The 20,126-nt window shown below is 61.2% G+C and overlaps 2 protein-coding genes across 2 annotated transcripts; one reads left to right on the forward strand and one right to left on the reverse strand.

Moving 5' to 3' along the window:
• Positions 1–4,550: 4,550 nt before the first annotated feature.
• Positions 4,551–9,332, reverse strand: EIF4EBP1 (eukaryotic translation initiation factor 4E binding protein 1). The gene is made up of 3 exons (XM_080360399.1): positions 9,117–9,332; positions 5,912–6,082; positions 4,551–4,903 (listed from the first exon to the last, which is right to left on the reverse strand). The coding sequence occupies exons 1-3, from the start codon at positions 9,262–9,264 to the stop codon at positions 4,872–4,874; spliced, it is 351 nt and encodes a 116-aa protein (XP_080216525.1). The 5' UTR covers positions 9,265–9,332; the 3' UTR covers positions 4,551–4,871.
• A 6,966-nt stretch (positions 9,333–16,298) lies between these two features.
• On the forward strand, positions 16,299–17,561 carry ADRB3 (adrenoceptor beta 3; the record flags this gene model as incomplete). Its single annotated transcript, XM_080360178.1, has 1 exon — positions 16,299–17,561. One exon carries the CDS (start codon positions 16,299–16,301, stop codon positions 17,559–17,561), a length of 1,263 nt encoding a protein of 420 aa, XP_080216304.1.
• Positions 17,562–20,126: the final 2,565 nt, after the last annotated feature.

A 20,126-nucleotide genomic window follows, 5' to 3' on the forward strand; every position in this document is an offset into this window, starting at 1 on the left:
CACCACGTGCCACCTACGGTGACGCTCTTTTTGCGGCAACAGGTATTGCTGGCAGCTACAAGCGCTGCAGCAGCGGTGCATGGCCATGCTGAGCATCTGCACCACTGGGATTTTCAATCTCGCCCAGGGTTTTGACATTTCTCTTAAGATTTCTATTATATTTCTATTAAAATGCTACCAGATTTATATCACAATGAAGCCGAGTTAATGTGTCGGGCCAGTGTCTAGACCTCCCAGCCATGTGGGCAGCAGCAGATGGGGCCTCCATCTCTACACCCAGGACCATACTGGGAGTGATGCAAAAGATGGGGCTCCCGCATCCCTCCCCAAAGCATCCCTGGAGCCAGAGAGGGTTTGCATGGGCAGGCGAGGTGCCCCTGGAAATAAGGCACCCCAGGGTGGGTTTCGGTGGGTCTGAGCCCCCCAGCCCACCCTGAACACCTTGGCTCTGTAAAACACAGGTTTGCTCAAAGCTTTTCCACCGCTCGCTGGATGGGGCGGCAGCAAAAGGGTCGTGATTGTAATGCATGAATAAATTCTATATGTTAAAAACACCTGGTAGACTCTGCTGATTTCCACTGCCCGTTTGTGCCACGGCATCGGGGAGAGCTGCAGCCCCACGCGATGCCCACGGGTGACCGTGTCCCCAGGGTGACCGTGTCCCCAGGTGCCAGCCCTGTGGGGACAGACGCTCCCCCTGGGGCAGCGGGGGTGGCCGCCCGGGTCTGGCCGCTCTCAGCCCATGGCCGTGGGTCTGGGCTCCCCCGGGCTCGCCGCTGCCCGTGCGTGGGGACACGCACACGCGTGGGGACCCGCTGCTGTCCCCGGCTGCCCGCGGCGGGACGGGACATCCCCAGCCCTCCCCTCCTGGGACCAGCGGCCCCCAGTCCACATCCAGCCCGGCCCCATCATCCCAATCCACATCCCGGGCGGCGGGTAAACAAACCGCGTCTGGTTCCCCCCTCCCCTGCTCGCAGATTCACACGGGGACCGGCCCGTCATTAGAGGGTCATTTGCGGAGCTGTCAAGGGCGGGCAGGGGCCCGGGGTCACCCCGGCAGGACACGGACCCGCGCCGAACCTGCGCATCTGGGCTCCGCGAAATACAGTTGATGTTTCCCTGTTCCTCCGCAGGTTTGCTGCTCCCCCCAAACCCGCTGTCACCCCGGCCAGGACGCGTCACCCTCGCACACTCACCAGCTCCCCGTCCCCCATGGGCCGCCCCTCGCCCTCCCCAGCCCCCCGTGTCCACCAGCCGCGCTGGGAGCTGTATCTCGGCCATCTCTGCCCCTCCATCAAGCCTGTCTCAACGCCAGCAGCCGGTTCTAAAGTTGTCATGGGTGGAGGGGCAGCAGACGGCGGTTCCCTGGGAAGAGTGGGGTGGAAAAATAAAGTCTGAGATTCCAGGGCTGTAAGGAAAACATCAAAGTGCAGGCGGTGACAATAAAGCTGAACTGCCGTGCTTAGGCAAGGTATCTGCTAGCGAGCCAGGCTTTGCAAGGCTTGGGCTGCGAGCGGGGACCTAATGTGTGAGCAGAGCGAGCTCTGGCCCCTCTCCTGCCCCAATACACATCAGCTGCGGGACAGAGGGAGCCCAGACACGCAGGACAATAAAGCGGGGGGACAGCTCCAGCCTGGCGGGGGTCCTGCCCTCCTGCTGCCATCGCCAGGTCTCTGCTGGTCGCCTTCCCAGTGACCGGTGGGACCCTCCAGCACCCCGGGGCCAGCGGCTGCTCGGCAGGGGTGCTGTACGGGCGCTGGGATGGCAGGAACGGGACAGGGGTCATGGATGCTGGGATGGCAGGAGCGGGACACGGGGGTCGTGGGCACTGGGATGGTAGGAACAGGACACAGGGGTTGCAGGCTCTGGGATGGCCGGAATGGGACATTGGGGTTGCGGGCGCTGGGATGGCCGGAATGGGACATGGGGGTCGCGGGCGCTGGGATGGCCGGAATGGGACATGGGGGTCGCGGGCGCTGGGATGGCCGGAATGGGACAGGGGGTTCCGCCTGGTCCCACTGCACGGGCAGGAATGGCCTGGGTGGCACACATGGCCAGACCCCACTCTGGCCATCCCGGGTGCTCTCGTGAGCTTTGGCCGAGCAGGAGCGACCCAGTTTTGCCCCATTTTCTCAGCGGGGTGTTGGTGCAGAGCAGGAACTCTGCCCTGAGCACTTTGGGGAGGAACGCCTGGTGTTGGGGAGCTGGCACGGTCCCCGCTTTTGGAAGGGCTAGCTGGGCTGTAGCACCGCACACATTGGCACACATTGGAAGGACAGAGCCTTCCCGGGGCAGGGCAGGTTCTCTGGCACGGAAAGCACCCGGGGTTTACGGGAGCGCTGCCTGCGCACGGGCTTATCAAAGGCCCAGGGTAATATTTGCACAAACGGTGGATTAAGGCAGGAGCTGGGTCAGGTGGGTGTTGTTTGTCCTCTGACCAGGACGCGGAGCAGGACACGGGGACACTGTGAGCGCCGCTCGAGACAAAAAGGGGCAGGGACAGAGGATGCACCGACAAAGCCAACACTTGTCCCCCAGACCTCCCCGGAGCAGCGCGGCCGTGCGGCAGCCACCCACGCGCCAGGGCGGCCGCACCGCAGCCAGCACCACCGGGCTCGGCCCGCGGCAAAGCGGCTCCTCGGCCCCATGGCACCAACAGGAACAAACGCTGCTCCAGCAGGGACCACAGGGACACAGCACTGCGGGGCTGCCGGGACCTCCGATGATCATCCGGTCCAGCCCCTGCCAAAGCAGCGTCACCTGCGGCACGTCACACGGGATCACGTCCAGGCGGGTTTGAATATCCCAGAAATGCAGATATCCAACCACTGTCGTCAAGGCACAAAAACCCTATCCCAATAATGAGCCTCATGTCCATAATTTAGGCAAACAAAGCTCTCAAGATGAAATTAAATCATCCACACTATGTCTATGAATATTTCCTATTAAAACATCCGCTGTCAGAAAAAGGTGTTGTATTTGTGAAGCGGTAACTTGACCAGGACGGGCGAAGTGCAGGGGAGCGCGCCCAGGGTACAGTGGAAACCAAATATCCGCACTTTCCTTGGGCTCGGGTATGAATGTCTCACTCCGGGACACGTTTCTCCTGTCTCATCCACCGACTAACACTAAGCTGGCTCCCCTGGGAAGGCTGAGCCGCTCCTTACGTGGCTTAAGCGAGCTCGGAGCGCTGGAAATGCGAACGCACAAGGGAAAGGATCCAAAACCACGCGCTGAAGGATGCAGCACCGGGGGCGTGAGGAGCGGGGTGGAGACGGGAGAACAGGAGCAGGGGATGCTGAGACCACACAGCGACGCACCACGGGCGCAGGAGGGGCCCAAGGCTTGGGACAAATTGCACCAGAGCAAACCGAGCGTCACCGCGTCACCAGCGCGCCCGTGGCCCCGGGGCCCCGTTCCGGGAAGCCAGCGGGAGCCCGACCCTCCGCACCCCCACACCTGGCCGGTGCTTGGCGGGGTGTTCGCCCTCTCTCCGAATTATCGGCCAGGAATTGCTTGCAGAGGCACCTGGCGCTTTGATGCTCCCCGGATCTACATAAGCAGGCAGATACCGATGCAAAGCTGGCGCAGGCACGGACGAAATACTTAACACCTAAACACTTGTTACCCTCTAGCAGGGGGGCGGGAGGGAACGGAATTTAAAAGCAGCACTTGCAAGAGCTGACACCCAAAAAGGGGAAAAAAAACAGGCAGTAGCTTTTGTACCAACATAAAAACCCGTCACCACGAGGCTCCTGTTTGCGTCTGGGCCAGCAACTCACAGAAATAACAAGCAGCAAGGCTGAAATTGGCTTGTTTCTCCCCAGAGATGCGCCTGGATGTGCAGATGGGGACGGGGTCACCCCCAAACCTTCCCCGGCACGGGGCAAGTGCCAGATCGCAGGGTCCAGCGCTCAGCATCCACTGACACTGCAAACAGTGCACAGGGCTGTCGTGGCACTTCCAGTCCCCCCCAAAGCAACCGGCTTTGGGCAAATTCACACCAGAGTGAGTTTTCTTAAACCCGAGTCTTGTGCTGCCTCCCCAAAACGGAGCTGGGGGTGGCTGAGCAGAGCAGGACCGACAAAGTGACACCCCAGGGCAATAAATTCAAATTCATCCCCATTAAGGTTTCAGAGAAACGCTGTATCTTATCTTAAAAAAAATGCAAGTTTATCTGCAGCAATTGCTTTGTCTCTGTTCCTTCTGTTACTCATTATTAAAGGTTTGCATATCATAATGCTGCAATTTAGCTTAATTAGCAGATGTTCAAACGCTATCTACTAAGACGGGTTCAGACACTGATTGTCTTTTAGGAAGTCTGGGGTTTGGGCCGCGTCCTGATTCGCATTGTCCTTCTTGGAGATGCCACCACCACACGTGGGACACGCAGAGGGCTCGAGCACCTCAGCCGTTAATTTTGGGGGGAATCCCACAAGCGCGGTGTTAATCTCGAGCCTACACCCCATCCATTTTACCAGAACAAGCTGGTAGATTCTTGCTGGGAAGAATGAGGGACAGAAGCCACATTTATTGCATCGATCTCCATATCAGGAGACTCAAAACGATTTTTATTTCTCACTTATGTCGCATTTCTGTAACTTTTACAGTATTAAAATGATTAACAAAGGCATAAAACTGGAAACAAACGCAATGGTTGAGAGTGTCCGCTCCGGCACTCCCAGGCCCGTCATCGGCGGCGCGGGAGCCGCGCCGGCCCCGGGCAGGACGCGCTCTGCTCGCAGGACACGCCGCCTGCCCGGGACGCGGGAAGGCACTCTAGGCGCGGTTTAATCTTAGGCCTGGCTGGTGGGAATCCTCAAGACGAAGTCCTGGTTCTTCACTGGATGAGCACTCTCAGGGCACACGCTTTAGATGTCCATGTCAAACTGCTCCTCCTCGCCTGTTGAGAGGGACAAACGGCACGAGTGAGTCCTCAAAGTTTCACAAAAAACCCCCAGATGAGTCCTCAAAGTTTCATATTAAATATCAAATACTTCAGTGAAGAAACAACAGTTGCCTGTGCTTCAGAAACACAGGCGTTTGGACTTAATCTGCATTGAGGCACCAATGAAAACCACCTTGTCCAAGCAAAACGCGGTGGGGATCTTACTCACAGGTAGATGAGCAGTACAGAACACACCCTTTACAAAAATGTATGTTACAATGGATTTCCTTGTACTATAAAAAGGAATGTAAATAACAGGGATGGCAAGCACAGGTACAAACTCCTGTTGGCAGAGATACACACGCGTTTCGCAGCGTGTCGCGGGTCCAGCCGTCAGCGCAGCGTGACAGGATGGCCACACAGGCAGCGCGGAGCCGCCTCGGGACCGTCACAGCCGGGTCACACCCAGCCCGCCGCTACAGCTCAGCACACTCTGCGCCAAAAACACCAGGCAATGCTGACTCTGTAAAGATTTTGCTTAGAGTGAGCATGGGAACCAGCTCATAAGCACTTGGATCTTTAGTTTTAGAGGGAAGATAAATAATTGTGCTGGGTAGTTCCAGGTTTGCTTCAAGAAGTGATGCCACATTAATAAAATAAACCCGTGCAAGAGCGATAATTGCTCATTTTGCTCCTAGAGCACCTTTAATGAAATCACTTGTACAGAAGCCTCTGTGTCAAAAAAATAAAAAGTCAGAAGGAATTTAAAAGTCAGGCCGATATTAAAAAGCCCGTTGTAATCTAATCTTTGTCAGAAACGCAAAGCAGCCGCAGAACGGCCCGGGACGCAGAGAGGCAGCAACAGCTGCGCCCGTTCCCTCCCCACACACCAGCGATCCAAGAGCAGCTTTGCAAACGCTGCATTACCAAGAACAGAGTCACTGACAAATTACGCTTAGCTAACTGGAAAGCCCTCCGGTGAGGAGCCAGCCGAGCACCGCCCCGGCTTTCACGGGCCCTCACCTGCGCTCACTTTCTCCTCGCAGTTTTGGACGTGGTTGTTCTCGATCTTCAGCTCCTCCACACTTGGGCTGGTGACACCTGGAATGTCCGGAAGGTGGGAAGGTGGGGTTTTGGCAACCGGAGAGTTGCGGCACTCCATCAAGAATTTACGGTCATAAATAATCCTGGTACCTGGGGGGAGACCAGAACACCGTCAGGTTTTAGCGTTTTGACGCACGGAACACAGCAGGGCTGTCCTCACAGCTCCACGTGCAACGCGGCAGCAGGAGTCGCGTTCAAACCGATACCTGTTGTTCAGCACTCATTCTGCTCATTTTGTGCCGCCCCAAAGCCAGACACCACCAGCGCTATTTGCCAAAAAAGGTGCGAAAGCATCAGGTACCCATGTAAGAGCCAACGCCCCCGCTCTACTGCACGGGGAGAGCGCAAGGTCCCAAACCCAGACCGGTGCCGCACGCCACAGATCCAGCCCCTCCTGCCTCACTCAAGGGCACAACACCCCCCCAACGAAACAGATAATTGAATGTAGTTTCCACTTATGAACGTAACAGGCTCTTCTGAGCTGAGAACCGTGGACAGACAAGCTGACACATGCGGTGTGGGGCCTGGCAGCGCCTCCGTGTCCCCAAGCGCTGGCGGTTGCCTTTGCCAAGCACCCAGCGCGGTGACGTGCGCCTTACACACAGCTCGGCAGCCCAGAGCCGCGGGTGCCGCCTGCTCCAGCCGTTCGCAGGGCACGGCCCCGGGCGCGCACTTCTAGGAACACCGCTGGACTGAACAGCCTGTTCCTTATAAAGGAATTGTGTTGGAAAAGGCTCAAACACCACACAGAAAAGGAATCCCTCCAAACAGACCGCGGCCTTAACCCAGAAAGTACTGGAAAACACTTCTTCCTGCAAACCTCATCGGTTTCAGGCCCTTTCTGCTCTGTTCCTGCTCCAGCAAGAGGGAGACTCAACTCCTCCTTGTGTACTCCCTGAAAAAGTGTAGTTAAAGGTCACACGTGCAGGCAAACAAGCTCCGATTAGCATCTGTTCGGGAACATTAAACTCGGTTTATTTTGAAGCGTGGCTATAAAATAATGTAGCTGGGTGTCACGTTTCAATAACGTTCTGCTCACGAGTTCCCAAAACACTGGGGAGCTCTTCCTGGAAGGTTTGGGATCCGAGTCGTTCCCCCAGCTGCAAGGGGAGCCCCGGCGTCAGCCGCAGCCGCGCTGGCAGCTGGCGGGACGCGAGGAGGCGGGACAGGGCGGCAGCTCGCTGGGGCTCCAGCGCCGCATTCCTGGGAGGCTCCCGGGGGCGAGGACGGGGGTTCCTAGAACCGCAGCTCGTGTACCGAGTACCGGGAGCACAGTTCAGGGGGACAAGAGCTTCCCCACCCGGGTCACGTTCCTGGCGCGGTCACATGTCTGAGCTCAGAAAGCAAACACCCCGCGGCGGCCCGGCCATAAATGGGCTCCTCGGGAGCGTTACGCTGAGTTTTCCTCCTGTTTTGGGGAGGGTAATTAGCAGCAAAGCCCACACCCTCTCACGCTTGTGCCACGGCCCCAGCACCCCAGTGCCTCTGCTGTGCAGCTCGGGAAGTTGGCGTGAATTTGGCTCATCTGAATGAAATATGAATAGAGGGGTTTGAGGAAGCAACTGGTGCAACTCCTCTTCTCTTTCCTCCCAAAGACAGCCCCAAATTGGCCCCCAAAGGGGACCAGCCAGCAGCTCCGGGTCGCCAGCGCCCTGCGGGCTGTGCTGGGCGCGCACGCCCTGCGACAGCACCGGCTGTGCGGCTCCTGCGGCTCCAGACCTTCATTAACTCCCCAGAGACTGATGATAATCCCGGGAGGCTCATTAGGCTGAGCAGCGCTGCTAATTGTTCGTTTCTATTCTGTTACTCAGAGCTTTGAACACAGCTGAGAAAGTCATTCTATCTACCACAGCATAATTACTGCAAGTGCCGTTTAAGTGCTCCAGTTATTTGCTGCTTTCAGAGCAGAGAGAACATATGGCAAAAATAACAGGAGAACTTCAGTTCTCCAAGCAAAGCTTTTCTGTACAGACACACAAAAAAATGAGTGAGTCAGCAATGCTGACTTCCCTCTTCTCTCCAAATTTTAACCCACAAAACATGTTGTAAAGACGTGTAAAGCAACTCCCGCTTAGTTTGTTCTTTTGACTGGACTTCAAGTACAGTGTCATCACCCCTGCTGCTCACACTGATCTTTTATGTAGCAGAACAGGGGAAAAAACCTCTTAAAGTTACAGAAAAAATTATCTTGGCGTAGCGATGAGCAGGAGCTGCAGATACACACACGTGCCGGGGTCATCAGCTCCACAGCAGCCGCTTGTCCCAACAGCCAAACTCTCGAGATAAACAGACAGCGGGCAGGCGGCGGGGACACGGAACCTCTCGAGGGACGAGCGCTTGCTGGAGCTCTGCGCGCGGCGTCCCTGCCGTGGCACGCGGGGACACGGCGGGGACACGGCGCTGCGGCCCAGATAACCGCCTGCACCCCGATATCTGCGCTGAGCAGGCGGCGGGCGCAGCTGATCCCGCGCTCTATTCTGATCGCTGCAGCACCAAAGCCCCAGGGACAGCACAGCCCCCGGTCTGCAGGGAGAACCACGGAGCCAACACCGCCGGCTGCTGCTGCACTGCTCGCACAGACCCCCGGGCAGGGGCAGCCCCGGCACCGGCCAAGCTCGCAGAGCCCGGCCCGGGACCGCAGAACAGCAGCCCCCAATGCACCCCCAGGCAAAGCAGGAGCCCCCGGCCCAGCCCCGCTCAGGCAGGAGCCCCCAGCTCCCCGCGCTGCCCCGGGCACAGCGAGAGCCCGGCCTGCCGCTCCCTCCGGACAGCAGAGCCCCCCGCCGCCCCCTCCCGGGCAGCAGAGCCCCCCGCCGCTCCCCCCCGGACAGCAGAGCCCCCCGCCGCCCCCTCCCGGGCAGCAGAGCCCCCCGCCGCTCCCCCCCGGGCAGCAGAGCCCTCCGCCGCTCCCCCCCGGCAGCAGAGCCCCCCGCCGCTCCCCCTGGACAGCAGAGCCCCCCGCCGTTCCCCGCCCCCCCCGGGCAGCAGAGCCCCCGCCGCGAACGCGGGCCCGCCCGCTTCCCCCGCAAACCCGGAGCGGTGTCGCTCGCCCCGCTCAGGGAGCGGCCCAGTCCCAGTCCCAGTCCCAGTCCCAGCCCCAGCCCCAGCCCCGTCCGCCGCTCACCGCCCGGCGTGGTCCCGAAGACGGTGCCGCCCGGCGTGGTGCTGTAGTCGCCGGGCGGCAGCGGGGCGCCGTCGGGCAGGGCGAGGCGCTTGCCGGGGCCCGGGATGTCGCGACTCGGGGTCTGGCCCTGGCAGCAGCGGCCCGACATGGCAGCGGCTGCCGCGCTCCCGCCCTGCCCGCCACTTCCGCCGCACGCCACGCCCCTTCCGCCGCGCGGCGACACGGGAAATGCAGCGCGGGGCGGGGAGAAGGGCGGGGTTTGGCTGAGTAGGGGCGGGGCATAAGCGGGGCGGGGAGGGGGGCGGAGTTTTGTTGAGTAGGGGCGGGGCCTGAGGTGGGAGGGGCAGGGGGCGGGGCGTTCCCGGCACATGGCGGGTCCTTGTGCCCGCCGGCCGTGTCCCCAGCATGCTCCCCCTGTCCCGGCTATGTCGTGCGCCCTGCAGTGACCCCACGGGGTCCGCAGCGGGATGATGACTGCGCTGCCTCCTCCCGACGGAGATCGCAGCCCCGCTGCCCCCCCAGGGGTGTCTCGCACTTTTAGTGACCGCCACCTGCCCCATGGGTCGCCATGTCGCCCTGTGTCCCCCTCCCGGGGACTGCAGCCGGGGTGGCCGCGGTGGGAGGTCCCGAGTGGTCGCGGTGTGAACCCTGCGCGGACAGATGTCAGCCCGCCTGGGCGGCAGAGCCCCGTCCCAAATGGTTCTGTCACCTCCAGGTGACAGAGCAAACGGGGGGACCACACAGCGCCTGCACAGGTGTCCGGCATCCTGGGGGGTCTGGGGCGCACCCTGGGCAGGGCGGCTGTGCTTGGGCTTCCCGGGCCTCGGGACACTGACAGAAAATAGGGTTTTTCTTAGAACTTTAAAAAATAACACATTTGAAGAGAAGCTGAAGCCCCCAGTGGCCCCTGGGACCCCAGGCAGGATGCGGTGCCCCCAGTGACCCCTGGGACTCCGGACCCGCTGGTGCCAGCCAGGCAGCCCTCACTCCGCGCCGGCTGCTGGATCGATTACTGGGCTCTGGAGCAGGAAAATAACACATCCGGCCGTGCCGAGTGACATCAGCAGTGACCCCCAACCCAGCCAGGCGTCCTGCCACCGAATACCAAGGTCCACGGCCATTTCCTCCTCCTCCGCCCGGAGAATGGACCATTACGGGGTCAAGGAGCCGGGGGGAGGTCAGGGTTTAAGGGCACATCTTTGCGTGATAGAATCACATCACAGAATCGTATCACAGGATGGTTTGGGTTTGAGGGACCTTCCCAGCTCCCCCAGTCCCCCTGCCATGAGCAGGGACAGCGTCACCAGCTCAGGGTGCTCAGAGCCCCGTCCAGCCTGGCCTGGGATGTCTCCAGGGATGGTTCATCCACCACCTCTCTGGGAACCTGGGCCAGGCTCTCACCACCCTCAGTGTGATGTTAATCTCCTTATTGCCTCCTAAATGTGGAGCAGAAGTGTGTGGGTGTCTGTCCCTTCAGCCGCTCAGCAGCGCTGTGCCCTGTGGAACAGCCCCGTGGCGCTGCCCCCGGCCCCTGCGTGACAGCAGCCCCGGGACGGGCAGCGAGGGGCGGTTCCTGCCCAGCCCCGGGCACTTCCACCAATACTCCCCGGCTGCTCATTACCGGAGGGATTGCTGGAGACAGGAAGAAAATAAAGCGAGGGGGGGATAAACTTCTGCCCAGGGGCAGCGGGGACTGGCGGCTTTTGTCTTGCCCCATCCGTCAACTCTATCGTCCCTGTCTGTGCGATCCAGGGCGGGAGCTGCACCCTGGCTCTCCCGTGGGTGGGGAATCCATCTCCAGCCCCACGCAGGATGGGGTGATGGTGGCTCCCCGGGTGCTGCTGCCCACGGCAGTGACCCCCGGTGAAGATGTCCCTGTGCCGCGGCATTTCCACCCCATCCGTGTTTACATTCCACTCCGATCGCTGGGCGAGATAACGACAAACCCACATCCACGCTGCCCGCCCAAGGGCTGCTTGTGCAGATAAACGTTGCCCCCGTAAACAAGCCCATCCTGCCCGTGGGAAGCGCATCCTGCCCTGTCCGCAGCCAGCAAAGCCCTGGACGGGGTTGGGCAGGACCGTGGCCCCCGCTATCCCTGTCCCCTGGGCACAGGATGGGGCTGGCACTTGCTGGGGGTGCTCAGCACCCCACAATGCACCCCTGTGATGTGCTGCTGGGCTCACACTCTCGCACCCACCGTTCCCTCCCTGCCCTTCCTCCTGCTTCAGGTCACCCTGGCAGACAGAAGGTCCATGTGCCAGTCAGGAAAAGAAACAGTCATGGAACCTTTCCTGACCTCGGGGGGCTCGGTCCCCCTGCCACCCCGGCAGCTGGCAGGGACCCGCTCTTGCCACATGCTGCTCCCCGGCTGAGCCGCCACTGCCGTTCGGAGCCCCAGCAAAGGTTTGAGTTCCCTGCACCGGGGTCCCCTGCCCTGGGCAGCCCCGTGGCCGCATCCCGCGGGAAGCAGGATGGATGCTCAGGCGGCTGCCAGCACCGGTTCTGCTTTCCCCTGCACACCAGGGGCTGGGAACCAGCTCAGCCCCCTCCTCCGCCTCCTCCTGCCCGTTCAGTGGGACCTGGCACCCCCAGCCCCTCCAGCCCCGGGCTCCGGGTGAGGGACCGGGTCCTCCAGCACCGGACGGGAGCTCCGGGATGCAGCCGGCGAGGAGAAACCTTTTCCCCATTTGCTTCCCTCAAGAAGGAGGTTTTGGAGCAATACCGGGGTCAAGAGGAATGCACGGGGTAAAAATAACCTTCGTGGCATGGGAGCCACCGCGGAGCCCAAACCAGCCTTTTGTCCCCAAAGTGGGGCTGGACCCAAACCTGCGGCCGGGCAGAGCTGGGGAAGCACCGCCAGGTGCCCCGCTCCCCTCGGAACCTCTGGAAGCACAGCTGCTCTCAGAGGTTGTTTTTGTTGCTGACATTTTTCCCCTACAGTTTCTACACCGTTTTGTGAAATCTGTTATTGCAAACTTCTCCCTCCTTCCCCCCCACCCTGTTTTTCTTTAGCAACAGCAGCGGGAAAACCCGAAACAATGGAGAAGGGTTTGTGAAGATGTCCATAACGCCTTTGCAGATCTCGGCAGCAGCACAAGGGCTCTCGCTCCTCTGGGTACCTGCGGCTGGAGGGCGATGGGAAGTGTCCGAAACAAACCCCTGCTGCGAGGTGTGCTAAAAATGCCAGCAAAAGGGAATAACTGCCGCAGGCACCGCTGTCGCTGCTGCCGCAGGCTCCCCCTTGCAACGGGGGAAGGAAAACAGCTTTCTTATCGTCGTTATGATATTTTCTTTTTTTCAGATCTGAAAACATAATTGCACAGGGGTTTGGGGGCAGGAGAAGGACCCGAGGTTGCTTTAGTGCAGCCTTTGACACTGGCTGAGTTTCAGGATCTGCGTGTCCCTTTCCCTAATTCTCAGCAGGCTGGCGGAGCCGGGGGACGAGCCGCAGCCCCGCGGTGCTGAGAGCGCTGGGCAGGGCAGGATGGGTCCCGGCAGCCCACCCGTGCCCCTATCCCCGCTCCGATGGGACGCGATGCTGCTCGCCACCCTGGGGGTGACAAACCACATTCACCGTGCCGGGTTTCCCCCTCTCCAGCCCCGTCTGTCTCCCCAAAGCCACCCTGGGGTGCGCGGGCAAGGAGAAGCGACCCCAGCAGCCCTGCCCCGGGTGGCACCAGCGCTTCCCCCAGCAAAGCTGCGAGTCCGTAGGGCAAAGCTCGGTGGGAACGGACTAAAACCCCTGGGCTGGGTGACCTCAGCCCCGCCGGCGGCAGCCGCGGGCTCTGACCCCGGTGCCCGGGGTACACGCTGCCTCTTTCATCATCATCCACGCGTCTGCTCCCAGGAGCTTCGCTCGGAAAACAGGATGTCAGCGTGCGAGGCGGCCGCTCGCCCGCCCGAACCGTGGGAGCCCGCGGCCGGTCCCGGCCCCGCCGCCGCACCGGACCGGTGCTGAGCCACGGGCTGCCCGCCCAAAGGAGCCACGAGGCGTGGGGTGGGTTTTCAGCCGCACCAGATGCAAAGTACAAAGCGTCTGCTTACACGCCCGTGAAGATTTCCCTTTGTGGGTACGGTGGGATATTGAGCACGCCTCGACTAACTCACTCTCTGGAAACAGTAGCTTGCATGGGATTCAGTGAAACTGCACATTTTTGTGATTTTTTATTGTTCTGACACAAAGAGATTTTCCCATCCTGTGCCTCAGCTGACAATGCTGCTTCGGCTCCCAGAGCTGCACTTGCATTCGGAGCTTCTATAGAGCCAAGAGTTTATGTGCAGCTTCCTCCAGCCTGCCCGGGACAGGCAGTACCCTGCTGGGTAAAGCTCCATCACAGCCTGTTTATGTGCTGACGAGGAAACACGATGACAGATAATCCCAAACAACTTCAAAGCAAGATTTGCGAATCCGATATGGAAACTATTCCTCAAGTCTCAGTTCAGAGAGCCCCGGACTAATTACCGCTGCGGACATTAAAGGGAGGGCAGGACCCGCTGCCGAAAGCCCAGCGCCTGGCCTGGCTGAACCCTGAGCTCCCTCCTCACCCCACCGAGGTGATTTGGGGTGGAATGATGCTCTTTGAGTCCCACCAGCCCCCCACGGCACTGCAGGGAGTGGATGGGGATGCTGGGCGTCCTGGGCTGGCAGGATTTAGGTGACGTGGCTTGGTGGCTCTTGGCAAGGACAGTCCTGCCCGCAGACCCTGCTGCCTCAGCCCTGCCCGGGTGCTTCCCCAGAGAGTTTGCCTAAATAAATCACTTTTTGCAGCTCCTGAGGGCTTGAGAGGCCGCTCAGGTTGCCACAGGCTGGCTCACAGCGTGGGGTGAACCCCTCTGCCCACCCTTGCCCTTTGCTCTGGGCTGGGAACTTGCGCCAGCATGAATTGGCTCCGGATTCCACGGAGACGCAAAGCTTTGCGACACAAGCCTGGCTCCAGAGGGGCTCTGGCACCGGCTCTTAGTGGCGCAAAGCTGAACGGCACCTCCGCGGTCGACGCGGCGAGCAGGGACGGCAGCGAGGAGCGGCGCTGCCGTGGCTCCCGCTGCTTTGTGTCCCTTGCTCTGTAGGGGCGGGTACGCAAACAGCGTGCGAGGGAAGAGCGAGAGTTCCCAGCTATGAAAAGCCTCTGGATTACCCTGGTGTGGCATCAGCCCCGCTCAGCCTTGGCAGAGCCTGGACGTGCCGTGTTTAACGGTGCTGGAGGCCAAGCCGGTGTTTTCCCGCTGCTGCGCGGTGTCTCCTCTGCTCCCACTCAGCCTCGGCTCCTCCTCGGTGCTGGACACTCTGCACCCAGGCAGCTGCAGGGCTGGCTCTGGTCCCCGTGTGCAGGCAGAGAGCCCAGCCCAGCCCGTGGCAGGGACGGGAGGGCAGAGGACGCAGAGCGGGGCTCTGGGCACCGCGGGGGCTCCGGGGAGGCTCTGGAGCAGCGGGGATGGGGGCAGCGCTGTGCGAGACCCGGCGTCTCCGCGCTTCAGCTTTACAGCCGTAGAACTGGGACAAAGATACCGAGCCACGTTACTTCCCTGCTTGGAGGAACGAATGCCTGGGACTCCCCCTTCCTCCCCCGGCCGGTCAGATCCCGGGAAGGAGCCCAGCTACCCCGCCTGGGAGTGGGAGGGAAACCTCATGTGAGTGTCTGAAAGTGGCACTTCAATGAGCGTCATTGTCCAGGTACATCCCCACAGGTGCTCTCATTTAATCTTTCAGACACGAAACCCATCTGCAGCCTCGTATGCCGATGCACGCTGGCATTGCATGTGCAGTGACACAGAAAAGACGATGACTTTCCTGCGCACATCTTGCTTGTGCCCTGCACCGTTCTGCTGGAGGAAAAATAGCCCTGTAAATACAAGTCCAGGGCTTGGTCCAAGCCAGCAATTAATGCCAGAGCCGGGAGCTAAAAAGGGTTGCATCAAGCCTTCTTCTGACTGCTTTGAAAAACCAAAACAATCTTGTGAAGATCAAGCTTGTAAAAATGGGGCTCTGCTTTGCCAGCTCATGAATGGGAAGAAATTCCAGCTGGAATAATTTTTTACACATCTTATTTTCCTCTTTGTCAACATTCCCCCATTTGGCTGAAGCTTCAAAACGCCATATTTGGAGAGCACTTGTCTTAGAAGTCCCAGTATTTGTATAAATAGCTGATAGTAAAAAAACGAGCCGCTCGGGAGCCTGCGCAGGGGCCGCCAGGAGCAGTGGAGCTGGGGCAGAGCTGGGGCTGCCCAGTGCCCCCCAGTCTGATACGGCTCCGACTAGGAGCAGGAGTTCTGGGGCGTCTCTGGAACACCAGCAGCCCCCAACAGCAGGAGGGGGAGCAGCGGGGGTCTGACCATCCTCCTCCATCAGCTGGGAGAGGGGTTTGAGCAATGAATGTGGAATAGTGACTGTGGGATGCCCTGGATGTCATCTTCTGGAGCAGGGCTGTCATCTTGCCATCCCTCTGCTGATGTTGGGGTGGACAGGGGGGTCATTGTCCCCCCCCGAGACAGCTTGTCCTGCCCAGGGAGATCCTGAGCCCGAGGAGGGGTGTACGGAGAGGGCACAGAGCAAAGTCCTGGGGTGCAGGGTGAGGAGTTTGGAGCAGGGGGTGCAGGGTGAGGTGCTGGGTGTGTAGAGAAGGATTGGAGCACGTGGTGAGGGGTGCACGCTTTGAACGAGGGGTGAAGGGCGAGGGGTGCGCAGAGGACTGGGGTGCACAGAGAGAGCCTGGGAAGCAGAAGCACGGAATCGTTTCGGTTGGAAAATCCCCTCAAGCTCATCAAGTCCAACCGTTCCCCCACCCCTGGCACTGCCCCACGTCCTGAGAACCTCATCTCCGTCTGTCCAATCCTCCAGGGATGATGACTCCAGCACTGCCCCGGGCAGCCTGTTCCAATGCCCCACAGCCCTTCCCGGGGAGTAATTTTCCCAATATCCAACGTCAGTCTCCCCTGGAAGGCGCGGGTGCAGCGGGGATGCCGGGGATGCCGAGCCAGGGGAAGGCGGTTCCGCAGCCCCTTCTCCTTTCATTGATGTCCGGAGCGGGGCTGCCCGGGGCCGCCCCCCGCCTTTAAAGGCTCCTCCTCCGGCGACGGGGGGAGCCCGGCCCCGCTCGGCCCCGCCGGTCCGCCCGACGGCAGCTGCGGGCTCGGCGGGAGCGGGGACGCAGCGGGACGGCGGGACCCCCCGGCCCCGCGGAGATGAGTCCCCTGCCCGGGGGCAACGGCAGCGCCTGGGGGGCAGCGGCAGCGCTGGGCAACTGCAGCGGGGCCGGGAGCCTGGGCCGGCAGTGGGTGGTGGGGGCCGCCCTCAGCCTCACCGTGCTGGTCATTGTGGCCGGCAACTTGCTGGTGATCGTGGCCATCGCCAAGACGCCGCGGCTGCAGACCATGACCAATGTCTTCATCACCTCGCTGGCTTGTGCTGACCTCATCATGGGCTTGCTGGTGGTGCCGCCGGGGGCCACCATCCTGCTGAGCGGCCACTGGCCCTATGGCACCGTGGTGTGCGAGCTGTGGACCTCGCTGGACGTGCTGTGCGTCACGGCCAGCATCGAGACGCTGTGCGCCATCGCCGTGGACCGCTACCTGGCCATCACGTCACCGCTGCAGTACAAGGCGCTGGTGACCAAGGGCAGGGCGCGGGCCGTGGTGTGTCTGGTCTGGGCCATCTCCGCCTTCATCTCCTTCCTGCCCATCATGAATCACTGGTGGCGGGACAGGGGGGACGAGCAGGCCGTGCGCTGCTATGACGACCCGCGCTGCTGCGATTTTGTCACCAACATGACCTACGCCATCATCTCCTCCACCATCTCCTTCTATGTGCCCCTGCTCGTCATGATCTTTGTCTACGTCCGCGTCTTCACTGTGGCCACGCGGCACATCCGGCTCATTGGCAAGGACAAGGTGAGGTTCCTGCAGGAGTCTCACAGCTCCAGGAGCAGCCGGCGCAGGCGACCGTCCCGTCTGCTGGCCATCAAGGAGCACAAAGCGCTCAAGACCTTGGGCATCATCATAGGCATCTTCACGCTCTGCTGGCTGCCCTTCTTTGTGGCCAACATCATCAAAGTCTTCTGCCGGTCGCTGGTGCCGGATCAGCTTTTCCTCTTCCTCAACTGGCTGGGCTACATCAACTCAGCCTTCAACCCCATCATCTACTGCCGCAGCCCCGACTTCAGGAGCGCCTTCCGCAAGCTGCTGTGCTGCCCGCGCCGCGCCGACCGCCGGCTCCATGCGCTCCCGCGGGACCTGCAGCGCTGCCCCTGCGCCTTCAGCCCCCGGGGGGGACCCGCGCAGGACAGCAAGGCCACAGCCCCCGGCGGCCCCGGGGAGGACGGCGAGGCTCGGGGCAGCTGGACGGAGGAGACCAGCCTGTCGCAGGGCGGTGGCCACCGGCAGCGTCCCCTGGGCGAGTCCCGGATGCAGGGCACCCAGACCACGCTGTGCTCGCAGCTTGACGAGTAGGTACCCACGCTCGGGGGGGCTCCAGCCCTCTGGGATGTGACCGGGGGGCTATCAGTGGGGGGCTGTGGGCGCAGGCAGTGCCTGGGGTGCAGGGCAGAGGTGTTGGGGTGCGGGGCTGGGAGCCACTGCCCTCTGCCCTTGGGTTCCCCTAAAACCCCAGCCCCTCCCCTGGGCTGCCGAACTGACCTCCCAGCCCGGTCCCGCTACGTCCCTTCCCAGGGAACTCCCCAGTTGTTTATCAGTACCACAAAATCTGTGTTATTCTGGTTGCTGTGGGTTTTAACCGGCTTTCCCTGCTCTGAAACGCCTCCTGACGCCCGAAGGCAGCAGAGGTTCCTGCCAGCCCTAGCAGGCGGAGCTGCTGCCGGCAGAGACGCGCACAGAGAGGTGCTAGAAAGCGTTTTCTGAAGTTTTGTGTTCTGAGGAAGGATCTGTCCACCCCAGGAACTTGGGACGGTAAATCGTGGGAAAAATCTGGGCTGTTCACACGCTGTGCTCTCCTGTTGCAGGTTTGCCAGCAGAGAGATGCCAGCGGGTCCTTCCATCTGACAGCGAGCAGCCGTGATTTGGGAAGAGAGTGAGTGTGCGTGTCCCCGGCCGGTGCTGCGGCGGGCTCGGGCCATTGTCCCCTCGGCGTCCCCTCTGCCCACTTTGGCCGCTGCCTGCCCTTGGGGGAGCGCAGCCTTTGGCCGGCAGCATCCCGCTCTGCCCGGGCTGCTTTAACCCCTCTGCCGCCTCGGCTTTCGGGCCGCTGCAGCTCCAGAGCTGGTGCATGGTGCTTTTTGTTCAGCTGCAGCTCCGGATCCCCCCTGTGCGCGCTTCTCCCCTTCTCCTGGGGCGGTGCTTTGCGTCCCTGTCCCCGGCGCTACGAGGGCTGAGCCCGGTGGGTGATGCTGCGTCACCTCCCACCCTCTTCTTGCAGGGCTGGGCGTTGCCAAGGGGACAGAGGCTCGGCGCTGGGGATGACGGCGCTGGGAGGACCCTCTGGTGCGTGCACCGACCTGGAGAGGAGGGAGCGATCCCTCGGGAGCGCTGGCGGTCACAGCGGGGCCGAGGAGACGGCTCCCCCGAGCTGTCGGTGCTGGAGAGCTGGAGCCAGCCAGGAATAAGCCAAGAGGCAGCGCAGCCTTGGGGACGTCCCTGCGGTCCCCATGAGGACAGGGGATGAGCTCCCCTCCGGGGGTGCTTTCTGGCAGGTCTGGCATCAGGACGTGGTGTCCAGCAGCTCTGCTCTCCCAAAGGACCCGTTGTCCTGGGCTCGGCCGGGTTTTGGGCAGGCCGTCAGGAAGGGGAGAAGAGGCTCCTGCGGGCACCGAGCCCTTTTCGGGATCTCGGCTCCATCCCTGCCCCAGCGCGGTGTTCCCAGGGCTGTTGCGATCCCGGGAGCCGTAGCGATACCTTCAACAAAGGAAAAGCGCAGGGGAGCTCTGGGCAGGGGACACCGGGCAAAAAATGCCAACGATGCTCTTATCAAATCTCCTCCCATTTCTCCCCCTCCGTTCAGGGCAGATGTTGCTGTTTCCGTGCCGTTCTGGGCTGCGGCAGCAGCAGCGTGGGCAGGTGGGCAGGGCGTTGCAGGAGGGTGGTTTTCACGCTACGGCCCCTGCTCTGGGTACGTGGGGCAGCGGGGTGAGGGCAGGGGGGAATTTGCATCAGCTGTAAACCCCATTTCTGTTGCCAGCGCGGTGGGAAGCGCTGGCAGGGCCAGCCCTGCTCCCTCGTGCACGTCGCTCGGGGTGAGTAGACAGGCTGTGCGACTTTTGGGGATGATGTTGGTTGTAAATATGTCACAGTGACTGTAAAGTTTTTGTCCTGTTTTGTCTCCCCACACCCTCTATGTGAAATAAACCTCGGAAACCCTGCGGTGCCTTCGACTCTGTGCCGAGCAGGGGGATGTTTCTCCCAGGTGCTCTCCCCGAGGGGCTGCACGGGGCTCGGGGGGGCTGTGTCCCCTCCCGGCGGTGCATCCCCTCCCGGTGCTGCATCCCCTCCCGGTGCTGCGTCCCCTCCCGGTGCTGCATCCCCTCCCGGCGCTGCATCCCCTCCCGGTGCTGTGTCCCCTCCCAGTCCTGCGTCCCCTCCCGGTGCTGTGTCCCCTCCCGGTCCTGCGTCCCCTCCCGGTGCTGTGTCCCCTCCCGGTCCTGCGTTCCCTCCCGGTGCTGTGTCCCCTCCTGCTGCTGCGTTCCCTCCCAGGGGGGTTTCGGTGGGTCAGGATCCCGCTCCATGCATCCCTGCATCTCTTTGTCCTTTGCACACAGGACAGCCCCCGGCACAACAAAATCGCATTTGCTGCAGCTTTTCCCTGCAACCTGTACATACCACACACATCTGTACACACCTGTATGCACCTGTACATACACCTGTACATACACCTGTATATACCATACATACCTCTACACACACGTGTACATACAGCTGTACACACACCTGTAAACAGCTGTACATACCACACAGCCCTGTACACCCCTCTATACACCTGTCCATAGCATACACACCTCTACACACCCCTGTACATACACCTGTACCTACCACACGCCCCTCTAAGCCCCTGTATGCACCTGTACA

The sequence above is a fragment of the Nesoenas mayeri genome (assembly GCF_963082525.1).
Source record: "Nesoenas mayeri genome assembly, chromosome: 27".
NCBI lineage: Eukaryota > Metazoa > Chordata > Aves > Columbiformes > Columbidae > Nesoenas > Nesoenas mayeri.